The sequence below is a fragment of the Chaetodon auriga genome, chromosome 5, assembly GCF_051107435.1.
Source record: "Chaetodon auriga isolate fChaAug3 chromosome 5, fChaAug3.hap1, whole genome shotgun sequence".
Classification (NCBI taxonomy): Eukaryota; Metazoa; Chordata; class Actinopteri; order Chaetodontiformes; family Chaetodontidae; genus Chaetodon; species Chaetodon auriga.
In genome coordinates, this window is record NC_135078.1 from 19,330,291 (window position 1) to 19,352,533 (window position 22,243).

At 40.5% G+C, this 22,243-nt stretch overlaps 1 protein-coding gene across 1 annotated transcript; it reads right to left on the minus strand.

Moving 5' to 3' along the window:
* Positions 1 to 311: 311 nt before the first annotated feature.
* On the minus strand, positions 312 to 21,938 carry rasef (RAS and EF-hand domain containing). Its single transcript, XM_076729966.1, has 18 exons — positions 21,550 to 21,938; positions 19,089 to 19,418; positions 15,387 to 15,533; positions 14,676 to 14,766; positions 13,219 to 13,314; positions 12,007 to 12,084; positions 11,775 to 11,890; positions 10,756 to 10,824; positions 10,557 to 10,623; positions 10,133 to 10,221; positions 6,792 to 7,104; positions 6,302 to 6,442; positions 5,928 to 6,075; positions 5,616 to 5,697; positions 5,380 to 5,494; positions 3,575 to 3,682; positions 3,273 to 3,349; positions 312 to 2,322 (listed from the first exon to the last, which is right to left on the minus strand). Exons 1-18 carry the CDS (start codon positions 21,855 to 21,857, stop codon positions 2,220 to 2,222), a joined length of 2,478 nt encoding a protein of 825 aa, XP_076586081.1. The 5' UTR covers positions 21,858 to 21,938; the 3' UTR covers positions 312 to 2,219.
* Between the last annotated feature and the right edge of the window lie 305 nt (positions 21,939 to 22,243).

Genomic DNA, 22,243 nt, shown 5'->3' on the forward strand with positions numbered 1-22,243 from the left:
AAAGATAACCTATAACAGCCTTTAAAGTTAAATTATTATTATTCAGCTTTTTTGCGACTTGTAAAGTAGGTATTTCTTTCTCTATCTTAAGGTACAAAATTAAAATTCTGCATGTGTTAATTCATCAGTAATATGTTGTAAAACTGTTGTTGGCAAAGTTCATTTGTAAATAATCTTTATTTACACTTCACACAGCATCCCAAGTTCTTTGGAATTGGGCTCGTATAATCCCATAATATAATACAGTACATAAAAATCAACCATTCAGCATGATGTGCACTTTAACTTTTGATACTTCAAGCATGCTTGGATGATAAATATACTGAAAGAAGTATTGCACATTGTACAGTTTCTGTTTGCCAACTGTTGGGACTTTTTTGAGGTTTTTAAGTGGCTTCAGTATTTCTTCCAGTTGATCAAACTACCCTTCCTCATGGACAATGACAGATGTTCAAATATCCTAAATAACTACAAATAAAGATCTAACGTTCCATCTAGATGACACCAGTCATGTGATGTCGTGGCATTCACATTACATTTTTATTGACAAAGAGACTTCACCACAGACACAGAGAGACCTCTTACGACAATAGCAAAGACATTTATGCAAAAAGAAGTTCAATCTGTGTGGAAGTAAATAGCTTCCATGCTACATGCACATTCAGATTACTCAAAGGTAACTCAAAATTATGGGCACAGTCTGACACTGAGAGTAAAACACCAACAGGAGTGTAACCCATGTGGCTAAAGGGCTCAGTATGCTTCAAACGAACTATTTTCTACAGAGCGGCATCTGAACACATCTACAGACAGAAGTGTTTATGCTTACTCTAAAAGGCAGATGAGAAGCCTGCCACCGTGCAGAGGGGCGAGATGTGATACATTCATAGAAGAGGAGATAAAGAACATTTCTTTCTCTTCTTGTGCATGTGTTTTGTTTTAGTTTCTTTCTATTTTGTATCCATTCAAAATCTGAACTGAAGCCTAAAATGCCGCTCTTTTCTATTATTTGTTTGGAAATTAAATAAATGAAGTTTGGAGGCGAAAAACTGACAGAGGTTTTCAGATGCTGCTGATAATCCAGCAAGCATTTCATTTGAAGCATACTGACACCTTTACACACTGTCCCCCTGTGTTATTATTAAGAAACAATAATCAGACATACTCAAGATGACATGTGCACATTTTAACAGAATTACAGTCACGTACTGTATCTGAGGGATAACGATAAGGGCTCTGCTGCTACCTCATTTTCATTACTAGTACCAGATAATGAAATTACCGCAGGTGTTTAAAGCATTCGAGCAAACTGAAAATGATCTGCAAAATATAAAATAAACACAAAGTCATCCTCAGGGAGAGGTCAAATGAAGAGAAGTGTTAACACTGTCAGGTAAAACAATGAAGACGGTGGGTTGTGACATTAGTATGAAGCCCCGTACAATCACACATTGCACCAGGGTTTATTGTATATGAACAAAGATGAAGACGAGCATTTCTGTCTTTAAGTTTCTCATAATTCTCAGCGTCTCACTGGAAACTTCTGGTTCCTTTCAGGACACCAACGTGCTGCAGATGTCATTTCAAACCAGCACTTACACCGATAATAACTGAGCTCAGAGGTACATCAGTATCGTACATACAGTATCTACCTACCACAGCTAACCGCATAGCCAGATAAGAATCTGTTGCCATTTGTCTTTCTCATGTTACAATACGCTAACACTGTGTGTCCTCTGTCACATGCACTTATTTGTCATTAATGTCACTTTAAAAACATGCTCTTATACTTGGCGTCACTTTCAACTCCTCTCGCACTTCACTTCACGTTCACAGCTGTCTACTCCGGAGTATCTTCACAACATAGCTGTACCAGTCTGAACAAATATGTGTAAGTGCAAATAAGTATTATAGTATTATAAAAAATGAACATAAGTTTCACATGGTAAAAAGTTTAGACAGACCTGTGGCCAAAAAGCTTAATGCGTCACGTTTAAATAACCTGGAATAATGAAATGAGCTGATGTGAAGTTGTGTTGTGATCCCGTGCCGTCGTTTGCTCTCGTAAACCGTATGTTAAATTGTTTTGGTTATTCTCGATGATGATTTGTTCCTGTCGCTGCGGAGATTCTGTCCCAGTTCTGCGTTTGTAGTCCTTTTTCCACATGTGCAGAGTTCACATTAAGTCAGATGTGGAGGTCCAGCTCTGATGAATTTGATCAGTTGCAGCAGGAGAAGTTCGGTTTTTTTCTGGGAGCGTCTAAGCTGGGCAGCGACTGATAGTGAGTTTTTTCATCAAAAGTATCCTGTTTTGTTACTTGCCTGTGAGGTGGAGAGAAAAGAGCGACATGTGGAACAAGAAAAACTCACCTTAAAGCATTTTCTGCAGTGTTATTGTATGCTTTTTTGGAGCTGCTAATTGCTTGTCCTCATGCATCAACCAATGTCATTACAGCTATCAGGGTTTAGCAGGATAGAAGCTACAATACACAGGCCTCCATCGAATGAGACTAATGAGCTTCCAATGAGCAAACCTGTAGTTTGAGATTGATTTAAAGGTTCCCTCTGGAGTTTTGATGTCTACTAGCTGTTTTTCCTGAGTCTTTCCATGTTTTCTTTGTCTTGTGCAAATGCGTGTGACATGATGAGAGAAATGCATTCAACATATTTGTTAGACCTCAAGGATGCAAACCATGCTTTTTGGGTGAGTCACACAGACTGAAAAATCAGCTTTTGTTTATCTAAAAGAAAATTCCACAGAGCACCTTTAACCCTCGTGTTAGTTTTCTTTTGCAGCAACCTTTTTGGTCTTACTTTTACTCACAAGAGGGCAGCAAAAGTCACAATTACGAGCTTGGCAAGCAGAGTATTTGCTTTTCATGCTGTATATAAGGTGACCCTGATTGTATTCTTGGAATTATTTGACTCGTAAAACAGAAGACCAAATTTTATTTTCCCTCAGAGATGGCACCATCACATTTTTGGCACTGGTAAAATACCTTTCTCTTGGCAGACTTTTTAACTGGTTACGGCAGGAAAATGCTTCACTAAGCCAAAGTCAATTCACCTGCATACAAACCCTAGAACAGCCAAAAACTGAATGGAATGCAGCCAACAATTGTCTATTAATTACACCAGTGTGTGAAATGTCTCCTGTGAGGTAAAGATTTTACACGAGACATCAGCTCCTAAGTCTTTTCTAAATCATAAAAGTAATTTGTCTTGAAAACAGTTTTTACAGATTAAAACTTCCACTGCTGTTTTTGTCTCACCTGGCCAGGTGCAGCACTGCCTCCAGGATGTTGGAGCCGTCTTTGGCACTTGTTTCACAGAACAGAGTGTTGTATGTCTGTTGGGTGAAGACAGAAAATCATCAATCCTTAATTAATAATCTATTTACTGCAATAGTCATAAACCTACACCAAGTTACAAGTTAAGCGTTATGACTTGGATTTCTACTGGGGTTAAAATAGTGTAAGTGTTAGTTGTAGATATAAACAGATGTGTTGTGAGGGATGTGGTCATTAAAATGTCCTCATAAGTATAGTAAGAGTGGGTGATTCTTTATCATTACCATGGCCAGTTTTTCTCCATAGCTGGTAGGAACAGAGTTAACTCCATCTTGTCTAAGATCACACTTATTACCCACGAGCATGATGGGAATATCCTCCTGGGACACATCCTGCCATGTACAAACAAATGAACAAATAAAATGAAATGAAATACAAAAAGGCAGAAACAAACAAATGAAATGGAAAAAATTCTAGGTGTCTCACATTGTAAAGCATGGTGATTACAGAATTTATGTTGTGAATGAAATAAAAATGAGTAAAAAAAAAATCAGTCTTTAAAACATGAAACTTGGTATTATTGGTAAATCTTCAGTAAATGTCTTTACTGGCCTAAACAAAAAATCAATTAGGCAACTACAGCTGATTCAAAATGCTGCTGCACGAGTCCTTACAAACACCAGAAAAATGGACCATATTACACCAGTCCTCAGATCACTACATTGGCTTCCTGTGAATCAAAGAATAGACTTCAAAATCTTACTGTTGGTCTACAAAGCATTAAATGGTCTAGGACCGAAATATATTGTAGACTTATTAACTCCATATGAAGTATCCAGACCTCTCAGGTCATCAGGGACAGGTCTATTGTGTGTTCCCAGAATGAGAACCAAACAAAGTGAAGCAGCTTTCAGTTATTATGCTCCTCACCTGTGGAACACTCTCCCTGCACACCTGAGGTCTGCACCAACAGTCAGCTCATTTAAATCAGAGTTGAAAACATTATTATTCGCTACAGCTTTTACTTAAAGTAATCATTTTAAATGCTAGATTATTGTCTTAAACACTAAATTATTGTCTTTTACTGGCTTCCTTTAATTGTATTTTATTTTTATTTTTCTATTCTCTTCTAATCTCTTTCTTTCTTTCTTTCTTTCTTTGAAATGTATGATTTTAATGTATTTTTATGCTTCTGTAAAGCACTTTGAATTGCCTGGTGTATGAATTGTGCTATACAAATAAATTTGCCTTTGCCTTTAAATCATTCCTCGTTTGTTTTGAGATTAAACACCACAGTGAGTACATCAGTGGTGGAAGACGCATTCATATAGTTTATGTAAGTAAAAGTAGAAATACAAGAAATTCCAAAAGTAAAGGCATCAAAATGTACTTAAAGTACCAAAAGTACCCATTATTAAGAATGGCCCATTTCAGAATAATATACAGACATTACTGGATTTTAATGATGCATTAATGCGTCATCACTTTAATGTTGCAGCTCGTAAAGGTGACACTTATTCTAACAACTTAATGAACTGCCGGGAGTTTAACCTAAAGTAGTGAAGTAGTAAAAGATGTAGAGCAGTAAAAAGTACAATAGTTACCATTAAATGTAGTGGAATAGAGGTATAAAGTAGAAGTAAATATAAACACTGTAAATGTAAGTGCAAGTACGTCAAAACTGAGGTTAAGAACAGTACTTGAGTAAATGTACTTTTTTATATTCCACCACTGGTGTACATAGCACATTACATCAGACAACAAATGACATAAAGTCACGAGCCACATACTACACGCATAAACAAAAAGTCACAGAGCACAACAACAGTTTAACGGCAGGACACCATCATTCAGTGTTCGTCCAACACTTACGTATCTGCTGCATGTGAAAAAGAGAAACAAGCGAGATCACTTTGATATTCAAATGAACACGTGACAACACTTTTACTGACTAATAATAACACAAACGCTGCCATTACAGAAAAGCAGATGGATTTCAGCTTCACTGCTGAAGTCTTTTTCACTAACTACTGTAACATAAACAGTGTGAGTGAGTAACGTCTTTGAGCAGAGGAGAGTGATGCTTTACCTCAATCATGTCCACCCACTCTCTGACGTTAAGGAAGCTCTTCTCACAGGTGACGTCGTACAGCAGCAACACGCCGTCCGCCCGGCGGAAATAAGACTTTGCAATGCTGCGAAACCTGAGAGGAGAAAATGGTTCAACATGCACAAAACACATCTGAAACTTATTTTACTTTTAACCAGTTAAACATTATTAATTATTGCTAAAAACAGCATGTCCACTTATGCACACACACACACCTCTCTTGTCCTGCTGTGTCCCACAGTTGTAGTGAAACAGGCTCTCCATCCACGATTAGCGTTTTCATCTGGAAATCCACTCCTGAACACACAAAGGAGAAGCAGCCCACATGTCATACTACTGATAGAAGGTAGAAGACAAAAGAAAACACACATTGTACATCACAGTATTAAGAAGTCACGGCCAATCATTAGTCGGCTGACACTTCCTTTTAACATTTTTGTTGGGAAAAGAACGAGAAAAAGATGTAAGAAGGAGATAGTAAAGCTCGTTATGGTACCTGAAGATCGACTTCAGTTTATCCAACTCACCCAGTGTGGTGCTGGAGTTTAATTTGAATTCGTTCCTGCAGAGGCGAAGCAGGAAGCTGGACTTTCCCACGGCAGCATCTCCAGCCAACACGATCCTGTAGGACTTCTCTGATGTCATGTAGCCCAGGTCACTGTCCTTGTCCTCCTTCTGGAGACGGAAAGGTAGAGGCAGAGGCTGTCACAGTACCAACATTTTCAACCTCAATACAACACTAGTATAAAAAAACAACATCATATTAGGAAGTTGGAAGCAGCTCTGGCGGCCTGGAAGTCACCAAAATCACTGTGAATACTCTTCTAATGACCATGAACATCAAATCTAATTCCATTAGACATCCCCCTCCCCTCTGTCCTGCCCTCCGTCTCTGTCTTACCTGAACACTGATGGCACTGAGGGTCTTTCTTGTGGTTGGGGGAGGGGGTTTGCTCACATTAATGGACTCGGATGGCTTCCAGTCCAAAACTGAGCTGCTGTCCGACCCGAATGCTGATTCGCCGTCCTGCGTCTCTGCTGGCTGTGATGAAAACACACAGTACCAGATGTTATAACACCAGCACAAAAATCTAATCAGACACAGAGTTCACATGCTGTCTCTGTGACCAATCACACAATTAAAACCTGCACAGTGGCTGTGAACAAGTTGTTGAAAGCTCGAAACCAGTGACCTGCTACACAAAACATCTTCACAGTGTGCATTTTACTCCTGACATACTGTAAAAAGCTTTTCAAATAGCTCCTTAATCTCAATGCTTCATTCCCATCAGCCTCAGCTGTACTTTGTGGTGAGTACTACTTAGCAAATGTTAGCATTCCTAAGATGAAAACAATACCTGCGAAACATCTACAGTAGAGTATTGTCTCACCTCAGTGTCTGAGTTTTCTCCCATCATGCTATCATTGTTGTCATCCTCCCTTTTCTTCACCCGCCTGTCTTCCTCCTCCTCCTCCTCCTCCTCCTCCTCTTCTGGACCTTTGACCTCCTGCTCCGAGTCGTAGCCTCCATGTGAACCTCTGAGAGTCGACAGGCCGCTGTCCATGTAGATCTCAGGCAGGCTGTCCTCCTCGAACTCACTGCTGTGTCTGCGCCTCAGGCCTGGGTCACACATGGCCAAGGCCAGAGTGTCGCAGCTGGGGCGGCGGCTGTATGGAGGGAAATCATCCATACGCTGGCAGAACCTGAGGAAGAGGTCAAGAAATAATCTGTGACAGAAAGCAAGATACAGAACTCTGTCTCTGGTGGTGCTCAGAAAGTTTTGCCTGAGATTTGAGGTATCTGCCTCTGAGAGTTCTGCCGTATACAGGTTGGACGTGTTGATCGGGAGCCATTTTTAACAGAAGTGGTCAATACTGTAAAAAGTGAAATCTAAGTGAGGCGAAATATCTTAAATCAAGGAAACATATGCTTGTTTTTTGTCGGACAAGATACGTCTTCTTAACAGGCAGTTTTTGAGCTTTCAAGCATTTTTATCTCTTTCTCTAAATAATATATTATAACTTTATAACTTCCTCTTAAGTAATGAACTGCTTTGCTGAAGTCAGAATTTCTTTGTATCCTGATGAATATGTTTGTTTGTTTTTCTGGTCACGCTACTTTTAAGATGACTGTGGCTTCTTTTGGACTTGATATTTCAATTGTTTTGAAAAAACTTTCCCGTTCTGTTTGCACATAATTTTACTTATTTTAGATCATATTTTCCCCATCTTATTGCTCTTTTTTCTTGTTTTTAAGTGTTGAGTTTTTGCACTGCAACATATTTCACCTTCAGTGATTTGAGCTAGAAGCAGAAATCTTAGATTAAGGAATTCCCACGTCAATCGGCCGCCAATTGTTTTCAGATGACATTCAGTAAAAAATGCAACGGGGATGTTGGGATTAAGGTTTTCTGGTTACAGACTGCAGCTTTCTGGGTACTCTGTTTTGCTAAAACCTCACTACAGCTGCACAACCACACCTGCAGCGAGCAGTGTCCTCACCAGAGCATGTAAGTGGAAGGATTTTGGATGGAGCGCTGAGTGGATTCATGGAAAAAGTAGGAGTGTCGTCTTATCTCAAGCTCCACCCAGCTCAAATTTTGCTCCAGTATTGCTCACACTGTGAGCTTGAAGCTAATAAAAGCTTCTCTGACGTTTGATGCTGCTGTGGTGTCACCAAAAACTCTTTGGTCATGTTGTTGACATGTGAGAAGTTTATTTTCCAGCTGGATCCGTTACATATATTTATTGATTCATTTATTTTTGTTTTTATACATTTACTGTTTGGTTCGTGGGAAAGTCTGGGACTGAGGGAAGTCTGAGAGAGGCATGAGAGAGAGAGAATTCATTATGGAGGGAAACAATTTTGTTGTTTAAAGTTGTTGGTTTGGTCTGATTGTTTTGAGCGGAGCAGCCTGGGCTGAGTAAAAGCATGCTGACAGAACAAGAAACCAATCAAACTAACTTTTTGTGGTTCTTTACGTCACACAGCATATACAGGCCAGGTTATGCTGCCACCTGGTGGAGATCCTAATAAACTACAAAGCAGTCAAACTGATCTATAGTATCCTTCTGCTACATCAGCTGCTAGAATGAAACAAAAAACTCATCAGTATGAGCCGATATGACTCATAGAGACATGGCAAACAGTATCAGCAGTGAATAAATGTGATACTTAGAATTTGGCCAGAAATCACGACTACTGACCATCACTGAGATAAAGACACGAGATAAATACTAAAATGCCCCAAAAGTCAATAAAAATGATAGAAAATAATACTACTGTGTCTCATGCTAATACATGAGACACAGCACTGATAGTGTACTAGTTTCTGTATACACCCAAAAACTAAGTCCAACATCTTTTTTTTAAGTGTAATTTCATTTAGATTTTTTGTGTCTGCAGTATCTGTAAATGCTCCGAGTCCTTCCTACAGTGTGTGTAGTCTGCATCATCACAGTACAGTTTACTGTATATGTGTGCATGTATGTGTATGCTTCAGTGTACGATTTCCAGTGCACCTGGTCTCATATCTGCACCTCTACACAAATAATAATGGTAATAACAATAAACTTTATTTGTATAGCACCTTTCATACAGGAAATGTAGCTCAAAGTGCTTTACAGCAAAGAAATCACAAAGAAAAAAAAACAGACAGAATGAACCAATCACATGCACCAAGATTGAGGTGGAGAATTAAACCCACTTGATTATAACAGAATTAGGATGAAAAATAAAGACAATGCATAAAATAAGATGGAAAATAAAACCATGGAATAATAGCAATAAAATATAGGTGAAAATAGCGTACATAGAAAGCATAAAATCAAGTAAAATACAACAATTTAGAGGAAGTACAGCAGTGCGTAAGCGCCAAGAAAAGCATAAAAGTTCCAGGAAAGTCACAGCTAGTTAAAGACTAAAATGAAGAGGTAAGTTTTCAGCTTTCTTTTAAAAATATTCAGCGAGCTGGGTCCCTCACATGTTTAGGTTTGTGTTTTGCGAGCTTTGGGGCGTCATTAACAGAGGCTGACTCTCTTTTGACTGTTGCTGGAAACGTCCAATGAACCAGCAGCAGATGATCGCAGTGTTCTTGAAGGCAAATAAATGAGGGATTTAGCAATGTACTAATGGTAAAATACCTATCAATACTTAATTAATACTGCAGGAACATTTTCTGTCTTTGTGGTTATGACAGCAATAATCCACCATTACAAGCTCCTATTATATTATATCCTCCTGCTTTACCACATTGAGACAAAGCCTTTGTGCTCAGACGTCACAGAATCACATGGTTCAGCTTCTCAGCGCTTCAGCTCGGACAGCACCTTAAATAAACATCTCCCAGCACGTTCAGCGTTCACCACAGTTATGTGTCGTAGGGGGAAAAAATATTCAATTACAAGAAAAAACATCTGTATTTGCGGTTTGTCATTATGTACTTAAGCAAATTCTGTTTTGCTCTGTAGATGGAAATGGTTCAAACCTGATAAACCTGGTCTGAAATAACACCCAAATACAAGCACTCAACGAGCCAGACTCTGCTTTACTCTTACGAGTAATCCAAATGACCTGTGTCTAAAAGGAAGAATTCAAATGCTTTAGCAATAATAAGCTAAGAGCACACACATTGTATACTGAACACTCATACACTGGTGCAGAGGGCATGGTGATATTTGAAGATATTAGTTCATACCCTTCTTAACAATCTGCATTGCATGTAGGTCTTACCTATCCATTAATGCATAAGGTGATGTGTAGCAGATACTTTTACTTCTGCTTCTGTCCTTCATTTCTCCTGGTGTGCCCCCGTTACCAGACTGAAACACACAACAACCAAAAATAAAATGAGTTTTCCATTGCTTGTGTTTATTAAATCACACCCGGAATGTTAATGTCTAATGTTGTGTGTTGTTCTGATGAATGCCTTTCTTTAAATGTGTTTATAGGTTTAAGCACCAGGACACCAAGTTTGTTCCCTCTGTCTTACTGTGAAAAATGAAAGTCACATTCACAAATACACCATCAGCACAGAGAGCTGCAGAAAAACCCGATCAATCAATTAATGATTAATACAATGCCGTCGCCTCTTGCGATATGGAAACTGAACTAGTTTTGAATTTTGAGAATTTTTCGATTAACTGTGCAGCTTTACCCTGGTGGTCCTCTCCAGAGCCGCCCTCAAGCCATCGTTGCTGTCATGGAGCTTCCTGTTGGCTGTCCTGTGCACACGCACAGAAAAATAATCATTATTATCATTTTCTATTCTTGAATATGTCTCATTTTTTGGTGATTTCTGGGTACAGTGAGATTTCTTTCCATCTCTGGTGGGAAACTGATGCTGTCTGACTTACTGTAGGATCTCGATCTGACTCTCCAGGATGTCCCGCTCATCAGAGAACTGTTTCATGAGCTCCTCGTCTCTGCAACAAAACAGTCACAAACACACCTGTTTGTTATTAGGAATATCAACCAAAACAATAGTCAGAGTCATGACAACCTGAATTAGAGCCATTAAAACAGAGAAGTTTTCACAGCAGATCAATTGATCCACTCACAGACATTACACCGAATTTACGGGCAACATGAAAGTGAGAAAGAAACAACGATGCAAACGGCATCAGTGAGACGGGTCGAGGAGGCGGAGCGCTATCCTGCCATTGGCCCTGTTGCTTCTGTTGCTAAGCAACACTTCTGAAGAAGTTATTGTGTGTGTGAAGTCACTCCAGGATATCCTGTTTCAGCTGTGACAAAATGAAAACCCCCCCCGGGAATGAACGTCTCTGCAACTGAACCGAACAGTTTGAGAGGCAGATTGAAGCCTTGCTTCTCCAGAAAAGGGTGTATTTCTGACTAAAAATGAGTTTGAAATGTATGAAAGTTGGAGTATTTGGAGCTACGCATGATGGAGAACAAGGTGCAGATAGTTATTACTCTCAGATTCACATTCATCTTCAGGTGAGGTGAGAAAAAGGTGGAGAAAACCGGCTCTACAACTCAGTCATTCAAGCCTTTCAGATTACTGTGAATGCAGTGACGACTAAAGTATTCATATCCTTTACTTCAGTACAAGTACTAATACCAGAAAATACTCCCCTGCATGTAAAAGTCCTGCATTCAAAACTTTATGTAAAAGTATGTAAGTATTCTCAGCAAAATGTACTCATTCAGCAGTAAAATGGTTTCTGTCAGTGTTTTTCTATCATATGTGATGTTTTTGGATAAATATTACTGCTGCATTAAAGTTACATTTTACTGAACTGACCAAGCATAACAATAACCTAAACCTTAACCGTATGGCGCATCAACACAATGTGACTGTGTAAACAGATTTATGTCCCCACAACATGAGGAATACATATAATGAATTCACCGTTCAGAGCTGATGCTTTGATCAGTTAGCTCTGTCTTCAGTGAGTCCATCTCGCTCTGCAGACAGGCCACTTTGGTCTGAGACTTCAGCAGCTCCTGTTTTAACCGCTGGTTCTCCTGCAGAAAGCAAAACAACATGAGTAAACGAGGAGCTGAGAGACGCCTGACTCCTCGCACAAAATGTTCTGAAGAGAGAGAAGCATTATGTTATCAATGGGCATATTCAGTCTCACCAGCGTCAGCTCGTTGATCTTCTTCTTCAAAGCTGGGCTCTCGTCTTTCACAGTGATGTTCTTGTACTTTTCTTCTATCTGATGGACACGTTCACACATTCAGGATTAAGGTTATCTAACCTAAATCAGACTGTGCCCACACTGTAGCTGTTGGAACAACGTGAACCATACACACACAATCATGGTGACGCTGACGTTTCATCCGGTGGATTCCAGTGAACGCAGCTGACATTTGTGTGTTCACGAGGTCAAAAGAATAAATTAGTCCTGGATTAGCTTCCCGTGAATGCAGTCAGTGTTCATAAAGGTCTAGATTTTCCACGGAGGAGCCGATCTGTGATTTGCCAAACACGTACAGTGCACTGAACTGTTCGGAGGCTGTTTGTGTTTGCAATGAAACAGGTCGAATAGACGCTTCTCTTGGGTAGTGACTCCTTGTTATGAAGACCACATGTCACTGAGGGGTAACATCAGCATCATCAGTGCATCATTGAGTTTTTTGGCATGTTTTATCTGTTTTTATGCTTTTTTTCCAGTCAGCTGTAACGAGCTGCTTGCTGTAATATCCACAAAGCTTTAACTAACGTCTTAATTAGAACAAGGAAATATGACCACATGACACTTGTGCTGAGGTTGTTTCACTGGCTTCCAGTAAATCTTTGTTTTTTAGACCTCTGGCACCTCAATATTTCTCTGACATGCTTGTGAGCTATGAACCGGACAGACCTCTCAGGCCATCTGGTTATAGTCCGGGTCCCCACAGAGACTGATGAAACTGCTTTCATGCCTCAAGCTGCTGGAGGATCCTCCCCAGTCCCAATTATCACTTTATTTTATCCGCTTTTACTGGTTTTAACTTGTCGGTTGCTGGTCTGAATTATTTCATTGTCTTAATGGATTTTAACTCACATGTATAATTGATGTGCTTGTTTTGATTGTGTTTGCTTATGTCCAATATTTTACTACCCACATACTGACGATGGTGTTTGGATGAACACCGAAACTTCGCGGTGATTGTTCCTTTAACTGTCCAGAGATTTTAACAAACCTGGACGTCTCAGGAAATGAATGTACGCAGACAAACCATGTATCTCATGCTCTGTGCACTGTGCTTCCACCTGCAATGCAATGTGCTCTATACAAAAAGCTTTGTTTGCTTGCTTTGATTCTTTTGAGACAAATGTACAACATTGAGGAGAACCGAATATTTACCAGCTGCATCCTCTGGATCTTACACTGCAGCTCACACACTTCAGTTTCGTAACTTCTTCTTAACTCACTCAGTGCGGATTCTGCTTTCTTCTTCTCCTGCAGAAACACACGTAGCAACACAGACACATACAAAACAAATCCAAAATCATTAGCTGCATTAAGATAAAAGCTTGGGATATTATTTTATGAAAGTGTGTGTGTGTGTGTGTGTGTGTGTGTGTGTGTGTGTGTGTGTGTGCGTGTGTGTGTGTTTGCTCTCTCCACAGTAAATTCATCTGAGCTATTTCAGGACAGCTTTTGAACTGTGGACGGGGGGGAATCGATAAGCGTATCAGCGTCAGTCTACCTCCCCTTTCCAAAAATAAAACCTCTCTTAAAGGTGTCAGAACACGACTCTGGGCGTGTTAGAGTGTGAGAGAATACAGGTGAGTGCCCTCTAGTTTTGTGTGCTCTTCTAACACAAAACAAACAGCGGCTCCTGAGTCAGTTGAGTCAATGAAGTACACTTACATAACTTCATAAACACACACGCAACACTGCGATAAGATTATGGTCCCGCGCATGTTTTACAGACACTTCAGGACCAAAGATAAAATGAAATGAATACAAGTTCAATAAATGCCTGTCGTTTTCATGTTGATGTCATGGAAAGCTAAATACTGTTATCAAACCTTATCATGTTACACACTGTTTAACGTGTCAGCTTTCAGAAAACTCACAATCCAGCAGTTTATAATTCATGGAAAAGATTAAATCAAAAGCAAACGAGGCAATAAAACAACCTGAATTCAAGAATCCAAAAGCTCCTGCTGCAGTATGTTGGCGTCATGGTCGACAATAACCAGCAGCACTTCATCCATAAACTATCATGATTCAGTCAATCAAATAAACAAAACAAACTTAACTCTTAATGCCTTCACTGCAAACAGGTTAAACTCTCTATCTTGGCTCGGCACATCACTCATCCTCATCATCACAAATACATAGAGCCTTATCATTTTCAGCACTGGAGGCTAAAACAGGCTTCAGCACTTTTAATCTATCGACTGTTTCCACATCTGGGATCCACAGAGTTGTGAAATTCAGCAGATCAGCAGGCGTGTCTGAGTTCGGATCAGTAATCTGATATTCAGCCGTTTGTTTGACTTGAGGGAAGAGCTGAACAAACGCTCCCTGCTCATTGCTTTGCCTACACAAACTCCACAGAAAGAAAAACACCGGCCGGGAATATTTAAAACTAGATCAAAAAGTCGTGCTTATATGTGTGGCCATGTATTCCTCCCATTGTGGGGACATAAATCCGTTTACACAGTCATACTGGGGTCAAGACGCAAGATGAAGGCTGGAGTTAAGGTTAGGGTGAGGCAAATAGTGGTTATGGTGATTGTAAGTCTCTGTAATGTCCCCAAAAAACATCACTGACTGACTGTGTGTGTGTGTGTCTGAGCTGAGCCCACCTGCTCCCGTGTTTTCCTCTCCGCAGCATGAATGCGTTGCTCCATCTCCTCCTCCATTTCAGTGAGCTGCATTGATGCTTGGTCCTGCGCTCTGCAAAACAATAACAGGCTCATTTCGCTGCACTCCAGAAACCTCCGTCCATCATCTGCCGCCTTTTCCTTCTCAAAACATGAGGCATCTTGGTCCAATAACTACATCATCTACTGGTAGCAGGGGTCATTGGTCCGACACTATGGGGGACAGACTTAAGGTGAAAAAAAAAAAGAAACCTGTGTAGGCTTAATTTTCTTATTATTGATTAATATCTAATCTATAGGTACTCTATGTAGATACTGTATAGATCACTTGGTCCTTAATCCCAATCTGCAGAAGAATTTGGAGAATTTACCTCATCTTGTACTCACTCTGGTTGATTTTAATGATTGCTGATCTCAATAAGACCCTCGATCCTCTAAGTGAAGCCTTCTTGAGACTTTCGGTTTCACTCAGGTTGTGCATTAACCTTCTCATTGCAGTGGTGACACCCTTGACTTATTTCTAACACATGGGATAAAGGTTTCTGCTCTGGCTCTCCTCTCACGTCTGATGACTTACAAACACAAGCTTATTCTTTGATTGCTACCATTGTTATGGTGTTATTATTATGGGGATGCCAGTGTGTGTTTATGTGTGTGTGTGTGTGTGTGTGTGTGTGTGTGTATGTTTCCCACCGTTTGATAGCGAGGGCCAAGTTCTCCATCTCCGAGTTCTGCTGTTTGATCTCTTTGGTGAAGTTAATGATGACTTTCTCCAGCTGAGGTATCAGTCTGGGCTCAGTCAGGCTGATGTTCTGGTACAACGTGGCTGCAAGTTCATTCCTGGAAGGCAGTCAGGATTTAGCTTCAGCTTTGATACCCAATGAGACTTTTTGACTTCAGGGGGTTTAAAGGAACAGTTTGACATTTTGGGAAATCCACTGAGCTGCTTCCTTTGTTAGAGTTAGAAGACTGACACCACTCTCATATCTGTCCATTCAATATGAAGCTACTGACAGTTAGCTTAGCTTAAGACTGGAAGCAGGGGGAAACAGCTAGTGTGGTTCTGTCCAAAGGTAACAAAATCCACCCACTGTCACCTCTAAAGCTCACTAATTAACACATCCTATCTTGTTTGATTAATCTGTACAAAAACTGAAGAGTAAAAACAAAAATTTGTGATGTTGTGGGGGATCGGCGCTGGACTTTTTCTGCATGTTCTGCATCACAGTGCGATGGTAAAAGTGGGTCAAATACAGTAAGTCTACAGTGTGTGTGTGAGTGTGTGTTTGCCTTCTGACAGGGCGGACTGGCTGTGTTGCTAATGCATATAGACACTGCTGTCTGTCTGTCAATAAGTCACGGTGACACACTGCTTGCTGCTTCGTCATAGTGTATCGCACACAAACTGATCATAACAGAGACACACACAGACAAACAAGCTGTGCATAGAAACTGTCGTTACGTTGTCACTCATGTGATCATGTGTTTAGGAGCACAGTTTGACCGCCTTAACTCAAAGAAAACACATCTCCTCCCGAGAAAAGACACTATGTAGTATGTTTCATCGGTTCAGGAAGCGCTGATCTATTATCATAAAACCAGGATACAGCATAAGACAAAATGGATATTCAGTGACTCATTTACATAAACACAAGTTCAAAGAACAGGCGAAAAATGAAGCTTTTAGCAGAGGAAATCTAACAAATCCACAGCAAGTCAAGGTGCTTCTGAAGTGGCGCTTTAAGACATTGTACACTTGGATTTCTAAAAATGGAGATTTCTCAAGCATTATAAAGCAAAACCAAATGCGGGAAGCCTTAAAGAAAGGTACTTTTGTGCAGAGGATCCGTCTTCTACTGCGCCTCTTAATGCCAGTGACTGTCAGCTGAGAGATTAAGAGCCTCCTCACATCAGTCTCACTCAGCAATAAATTTATGAATAGGGATGTAATTGATTTTCTGCTCTTAATGACCCATATTTACACAACATATCTTTTCATCCTCTGAAAAGCAGACACTTGTCTGAATGCTATGTTTTCCAAATTGCCTTCTCTCAGCTGACTGCAGTCACAGCTCTGTGACTGCTGGAGATAACAGAGTGTATTTAGCAGATGGCACCACTGTGACAATCAATGTCTCAATCCCACAGAACAGCAGCACGAGGACGAGTCCTATGCCAGGCCTGAGGCCACACACACACACACACACACACACACACACACACACACACACACACACACACACACACACATATATATGCTGTTGGCACACAACCAAATACTGGATAATATACAAACACAGATGGATGCAGATACACTTACACAAGAGTCATGACCAGAAACATTTTTTCTACAAAATTGGCCAAATGTCCAAAATGTTAAATGTTGTCTAAACATAAGCAGCTGTGGAAGAACTCTGAAAAAATAAAAGAGTTAAAGATTTGCTAAATCTTAATTTAAATCAGGAAGTAGCTGGTTAAATAATAGAAATTGGGCTAATTATTCAGCACTTTCTGTGCATTTGGGTCAGAATCAAACACGTGTTGAGGTTTGATAAATGGCTCCATCCAAAGCACATTTGACCTTGATTGAGGAATGAGAGCTGCTCGTCAAACATTAGAGCAGTTTAAAGAAATGTAACTGGAAGATGAATAGAATAAGTCAGAAGGTAATGACTGAATTAATAAATGATAGTGATAGATTACACAGAGAGCAGAAAACAAACTGTGTATCTGAACTACAGCTCATATGTTTTCTATTTGTAATCTTCAACAACAATCACCTGAAGCTCAAAATCAGCTAAACCAATCAGCCTGTGGTGAGATAGGTGATAATGATTCAAATATGGATGTTGCTGCAAAAAAGCTACAAAATTCCAAAATGTGGATGCTTCACACACACCTTCGACCCAGCAGCACAGAAGATCAACACAATCACCACAGTTTCAAGATGGACACCCAAGATTAGTGTCACCAATTCAGTATCTGACCGTCTGTGAAATATGGTCACAATCTCCCCTGTTAGACATTTGGGCCAAATTTGAAGGAATCTCCTCAAGACATTCCTGAGATATCACGTTCACAAGAATAAGACATATGTACGGACAGCTGGAACACACAATGCCTCTGGCCGAGGTGGTTGTTGACACTGAGTCATAACCAGAAACTAGAAAACTGAAAAAATGAAAAATTCTGGCACATCTAATTAAGGTGAAAGACAAATATAGATCATGTTTTGTGCCGCAGGCAGTAATAAGCAAGGTTTTGTCAAAGGTGAGTTCACAAGTAATAGTTCATAGCGATCCACATATTAGCTTTTCAGAAAGTCACCAGAGGAAATGCTGTAATGAGAAACTCCTTCACAAACAGTTTATTAATCTGTTAGCACATATTCACTCAGAGCCAAATGTTATGAATGGTGATACAGTATCTCAGTGTGCAGTGAGTACACGTCTCAGCTTCCACTGGCTGTGCCGGGCTCCAGTTACGATGTAGGTGATGCAGGTTTTCAGTTAATCCTCCTTTACTGGCACAGAAAATCCAGTTTAGGAAAGGACTGAGGCCTACAGTATTTCTCCAGAAACGATTAAAAAAATCATAAAATAAACTCACAGATGTATAAAATTATACCAATAAAGACTGTTTAAAACAGCACCAGACAGCTGTTGATATTACTGTGATTGTTTGAGTATTCTCTATGTTAATGATAAAGCTCAGACTGAACGAGTGTCGAGGCAGACAGACCACAAACCCCTAAATTTCTTGAATTCTTGGGAGCTGCGACAGAATAATCTTCATTACTGATTCATCGGTTTATCATTTCTCGATTCATTGTTTGGTGTCTAATTTTCAATCATATCAAGCGGAAAATCCTCTCAATAAAGAGCTCAGACTTGGTTACGTTTGCCTCATCAGTTAATCGAATAACTTCTTTTAAGTTTTCGTCACCTGCACACACATCTGTCCACTCATCTGCGTGTCAGCAGATGTTGTACAGACCTCACCTTACTGCATCCATTGGATCAGATATGAGACAACATGAAAACTTTATGTCTCTTTGGATTATAATGATCTTAATTCAGCAAAACAGACACACTCAGGACAGATGGATGTATAAAACACTCACACACACTCAGCTCAGAACAGACAGCCATCACTCTTTTTTTATTTCGTTCTGGAGGAGTTTCTCGACCCCTCACTCCGTTAACTGCTTTTGATGCTATGGATTTTCTCTTCAGCAATAGCCGACCTCTTGTACTGTATAATTTCCCTGTGGATATCTTTACGCACACTGCGCTCACTGTTGAAGGCATTCATATCATAAAAATATAAAAAAAATTTCCCTATTTTAAAGATAGCCATTCATCTGTAGCCCGGCGGGCAGGTGTGCGCTCTCACCTGGGGATGAACTTGGCCTGCTCGCCGATTTTCCTCTCGAAGTTCTCCCACGCGGCGGACACGTCTCCTCCGTCAGACTCCATGACCTCTCCGTAGCGGTCGTGGAAGCCGCTGATGAACTCCAGCAGGGTGACGGTTCCGTCGCCGTCGACGTCCAGCCGGTTGAATATCCGGTCGGCCTCGGCCGCGGACACCTGCAGCTCCGCGCAGATGGTGAGAAACTCATTTCTCTCGATCCGCCCGGAGTTGTCCACGTCGTAGGTGTGAAAGAGGGAGCGCAGCCGGTTCTGCTCCTCTGCGCTCATTCCTTTGATGGAGGGTTTTGACCGGCTGGGGAAAAAGTGAATTGAGAGACTCACCGAGGCTGTAAATTGACGTGACCACCAAGACGAACCCAGAAGCCTTCGGGAGCTGTCAGTCTTTTATTCTGGGAACACCTGAAACACCCGAAAAGTAGACTTCCAACCTTCCTTGACCTGTGCGCTCTTATCCAATCATTTCGACAGCTGTTACGCATTTACAAGAAATTACAGAGTTACACATTGTTAAGCGGTTTTGGCTAATAAATAAATAAATCAAACGTGGACCCTTCTGCTCCTGTAACGTCTTCCCCGGATTATTTTTCGCAGCCAACAGCCAGTCAGACGGCCAGAGGAGCTGCTGAGTCTGCCTGGACGCGCCAGCCATCAGTGCGCGGTGTGTGTGTGTGTGTGAGTGTGTGTGTGTGTGTGTGTGTGTGTGTGTGTGTTTTCCCTCCTCTCTCTCTCACTTTACAATAGAGGTCTGGGCTTCGGGCCAAATGAAAGTGCTCTCATTGTGGGGAAAGGCTAATAGTCTGTAATCTAGTTGAAGAAACTGGAAGCGGGGACGATCAACCTGAGTAATGCCTCCAAACCGCAAGAATATAAGTTTCTGTATCAGAGAGCGTGAATGCACACAATGTAGGTTACTACACTCCGTGTGATTTAGATCTGTGAGCTCTAATGATCTAATTTAATGAACTGCTTGCTTACCATGTGCCTCTAGCTCTAACAACCCTGATTCCAAAAGTTGGGATGCTGTGTAAAATGATTGATAGTCAGCTTTTTTTGCTGAATCATATGGTTTCCTCACGGCCCTTTAGTACATTTTGTGTTTTAAACAAGTTGGACAGGAGCAACTAAAGATAAGAAAAGACGTTTGGATCATTCCACAGGTTAACAGGTTCATTGATAACAGGTGATAGTATCATGACTGGGTATGAAAGGGGCATCCTGGAAAGGCTCAGTCGCTCATTAGCAGGGATGGAGCGAGGTTCACCACTTTGTGAACACATGATTGCATAAAGGATGTTACATGGGCTCAGGAACACTTTGTAGAACACAGTTTATTTGCAAATGATTGCATTGTTTTTATTTCACTTTCTCACATTGAAATGGGGTTGTCCTTATTTATTACATTAAGTCATAACTTGCAAGAAAGAGTTGTGGGCTTCTGTTCAGCGCTCTGTGTGTCCCCCATTTAGTTTGGTGATAATTTTAATTCACATAACACAACATTGTCTTTCCAAAAACAGAAAGTGACACCACACGTTGGCCCAGTGTCATTGGGTGGGATGTACACCGACACATCCTACTGTTTAGGTATGTCAGTTTGCACAGTATTCAAATTTTTGGTAAAAGTTTGATGTTTTGCTTTTCTGTTTTTCTGTTTTCTCACACGTAAGCACACATGATGGTACAACCCCGATTCCAGAAGATTTTCATACCCAATCATGATACTCTCACCTGTTACCAATCAACCTGTTTACCTGTGGAATGTTCCAAACAGGTGTTTTTGGAGCGTTCTACAGCTTTCCCAGTCTTTAGTTGCTCCTGACCCAACTTGTTTGAAACATGTTGCTGCATCAAATTCAGAATAAGCAGATATTTACAAAAATCAATGAAGCCGATGAAGTAATACATTAAACGCATCTTCTTTTATACTGTTTTCACTTTAGTTTTTTGTCAAAAACAGGATTTGTAAATTGTCACATTCTGTTTAATTTATGTTTTATACAGCGTCCCAACTTTTTTGGAATCAGGTTGTTTAACTATCCTTTAACTGAAGTTATGGACACAAAATTGTGCTCTCTGCCAACATCAGCTGTGTTCACATGGCTGCGGCCACAAGAAAAGTGAGCGCTGCAAGCAAAACCAGTTTAGACTGGTTCTGTCGGTGCTGGTCAGGTCATCATAGGAACTTTGGATTTAAGCCTCTTCAGAGTTACTGCGGCTTTTTTTTTTTTCTTTTTTTTTTTTAAATAAAAGACACTTTCATTACAGAAAACACTGAACTACTGAAATCTTGATACTTTTTAATTGGGCATGACTTAACTAAATCTCATCCTTCAGGCCAGTACATGTCTGTGAAAAGTCACTGTGCACAGCTCTTTTCTACATTTACACATACACTTCAAAATAACATGTTTTTGATATCTCACCTGGATTTGAACTGGTGCTCATTGTCCGAACGTTCTCCCTCGTTTTTTGAGGAGCTCCTGCCATCGTCTCCCTCCAGGCGTTGGTCTTTGAAGCCACTGATGAACTCCTCTAAGGTCACCGTGCCGTCTCCGTCAATGTCCAGGCGCTTGAATATCCTGTCTATTTCTTCTGAGGGGACGTGAAGCTCCTGACAAATAATATAGAACTCATTTTTTTCAATCCGCCCAGAATTATCCTCATCGTAGGCATGAAAGAGCAAACTCAGGCGGTTTTGTTCTTCCTCACTCATACCCTTTGTTGATGCCATAGTTTTTGCTTTTAATGTCCTTGTTTGTGTGGCTTTAGAGGAAAGAGTGTTAAGTCAGTTGCAGATAATTAACAACAGATACAAGTGCTATAAAACAGCCAGAGCCTATTGGAGTTTAACTGTAAAAGTCAAAGAGTTAAATTTAACGCTGCGTTTCCTTTGGGTGAGAATCAGAGAAGGTTGGAAGCCAGCTGTTAGGTGGGTAGAACATGTTCCTCCATGCCCGTAAAAATCCCATCACTAAAGGTGCAAAGACTGCAGCTCCAGAATAAGTCTAAATCCTTCTGCTACCTCCCTTTTATACCCTTTCTTTCTTGACACACTTGTCATGTGCACTCCTGACGAAAACAAAATGCTTTCGGATCCTGGATGACGGTGTTGCAAAT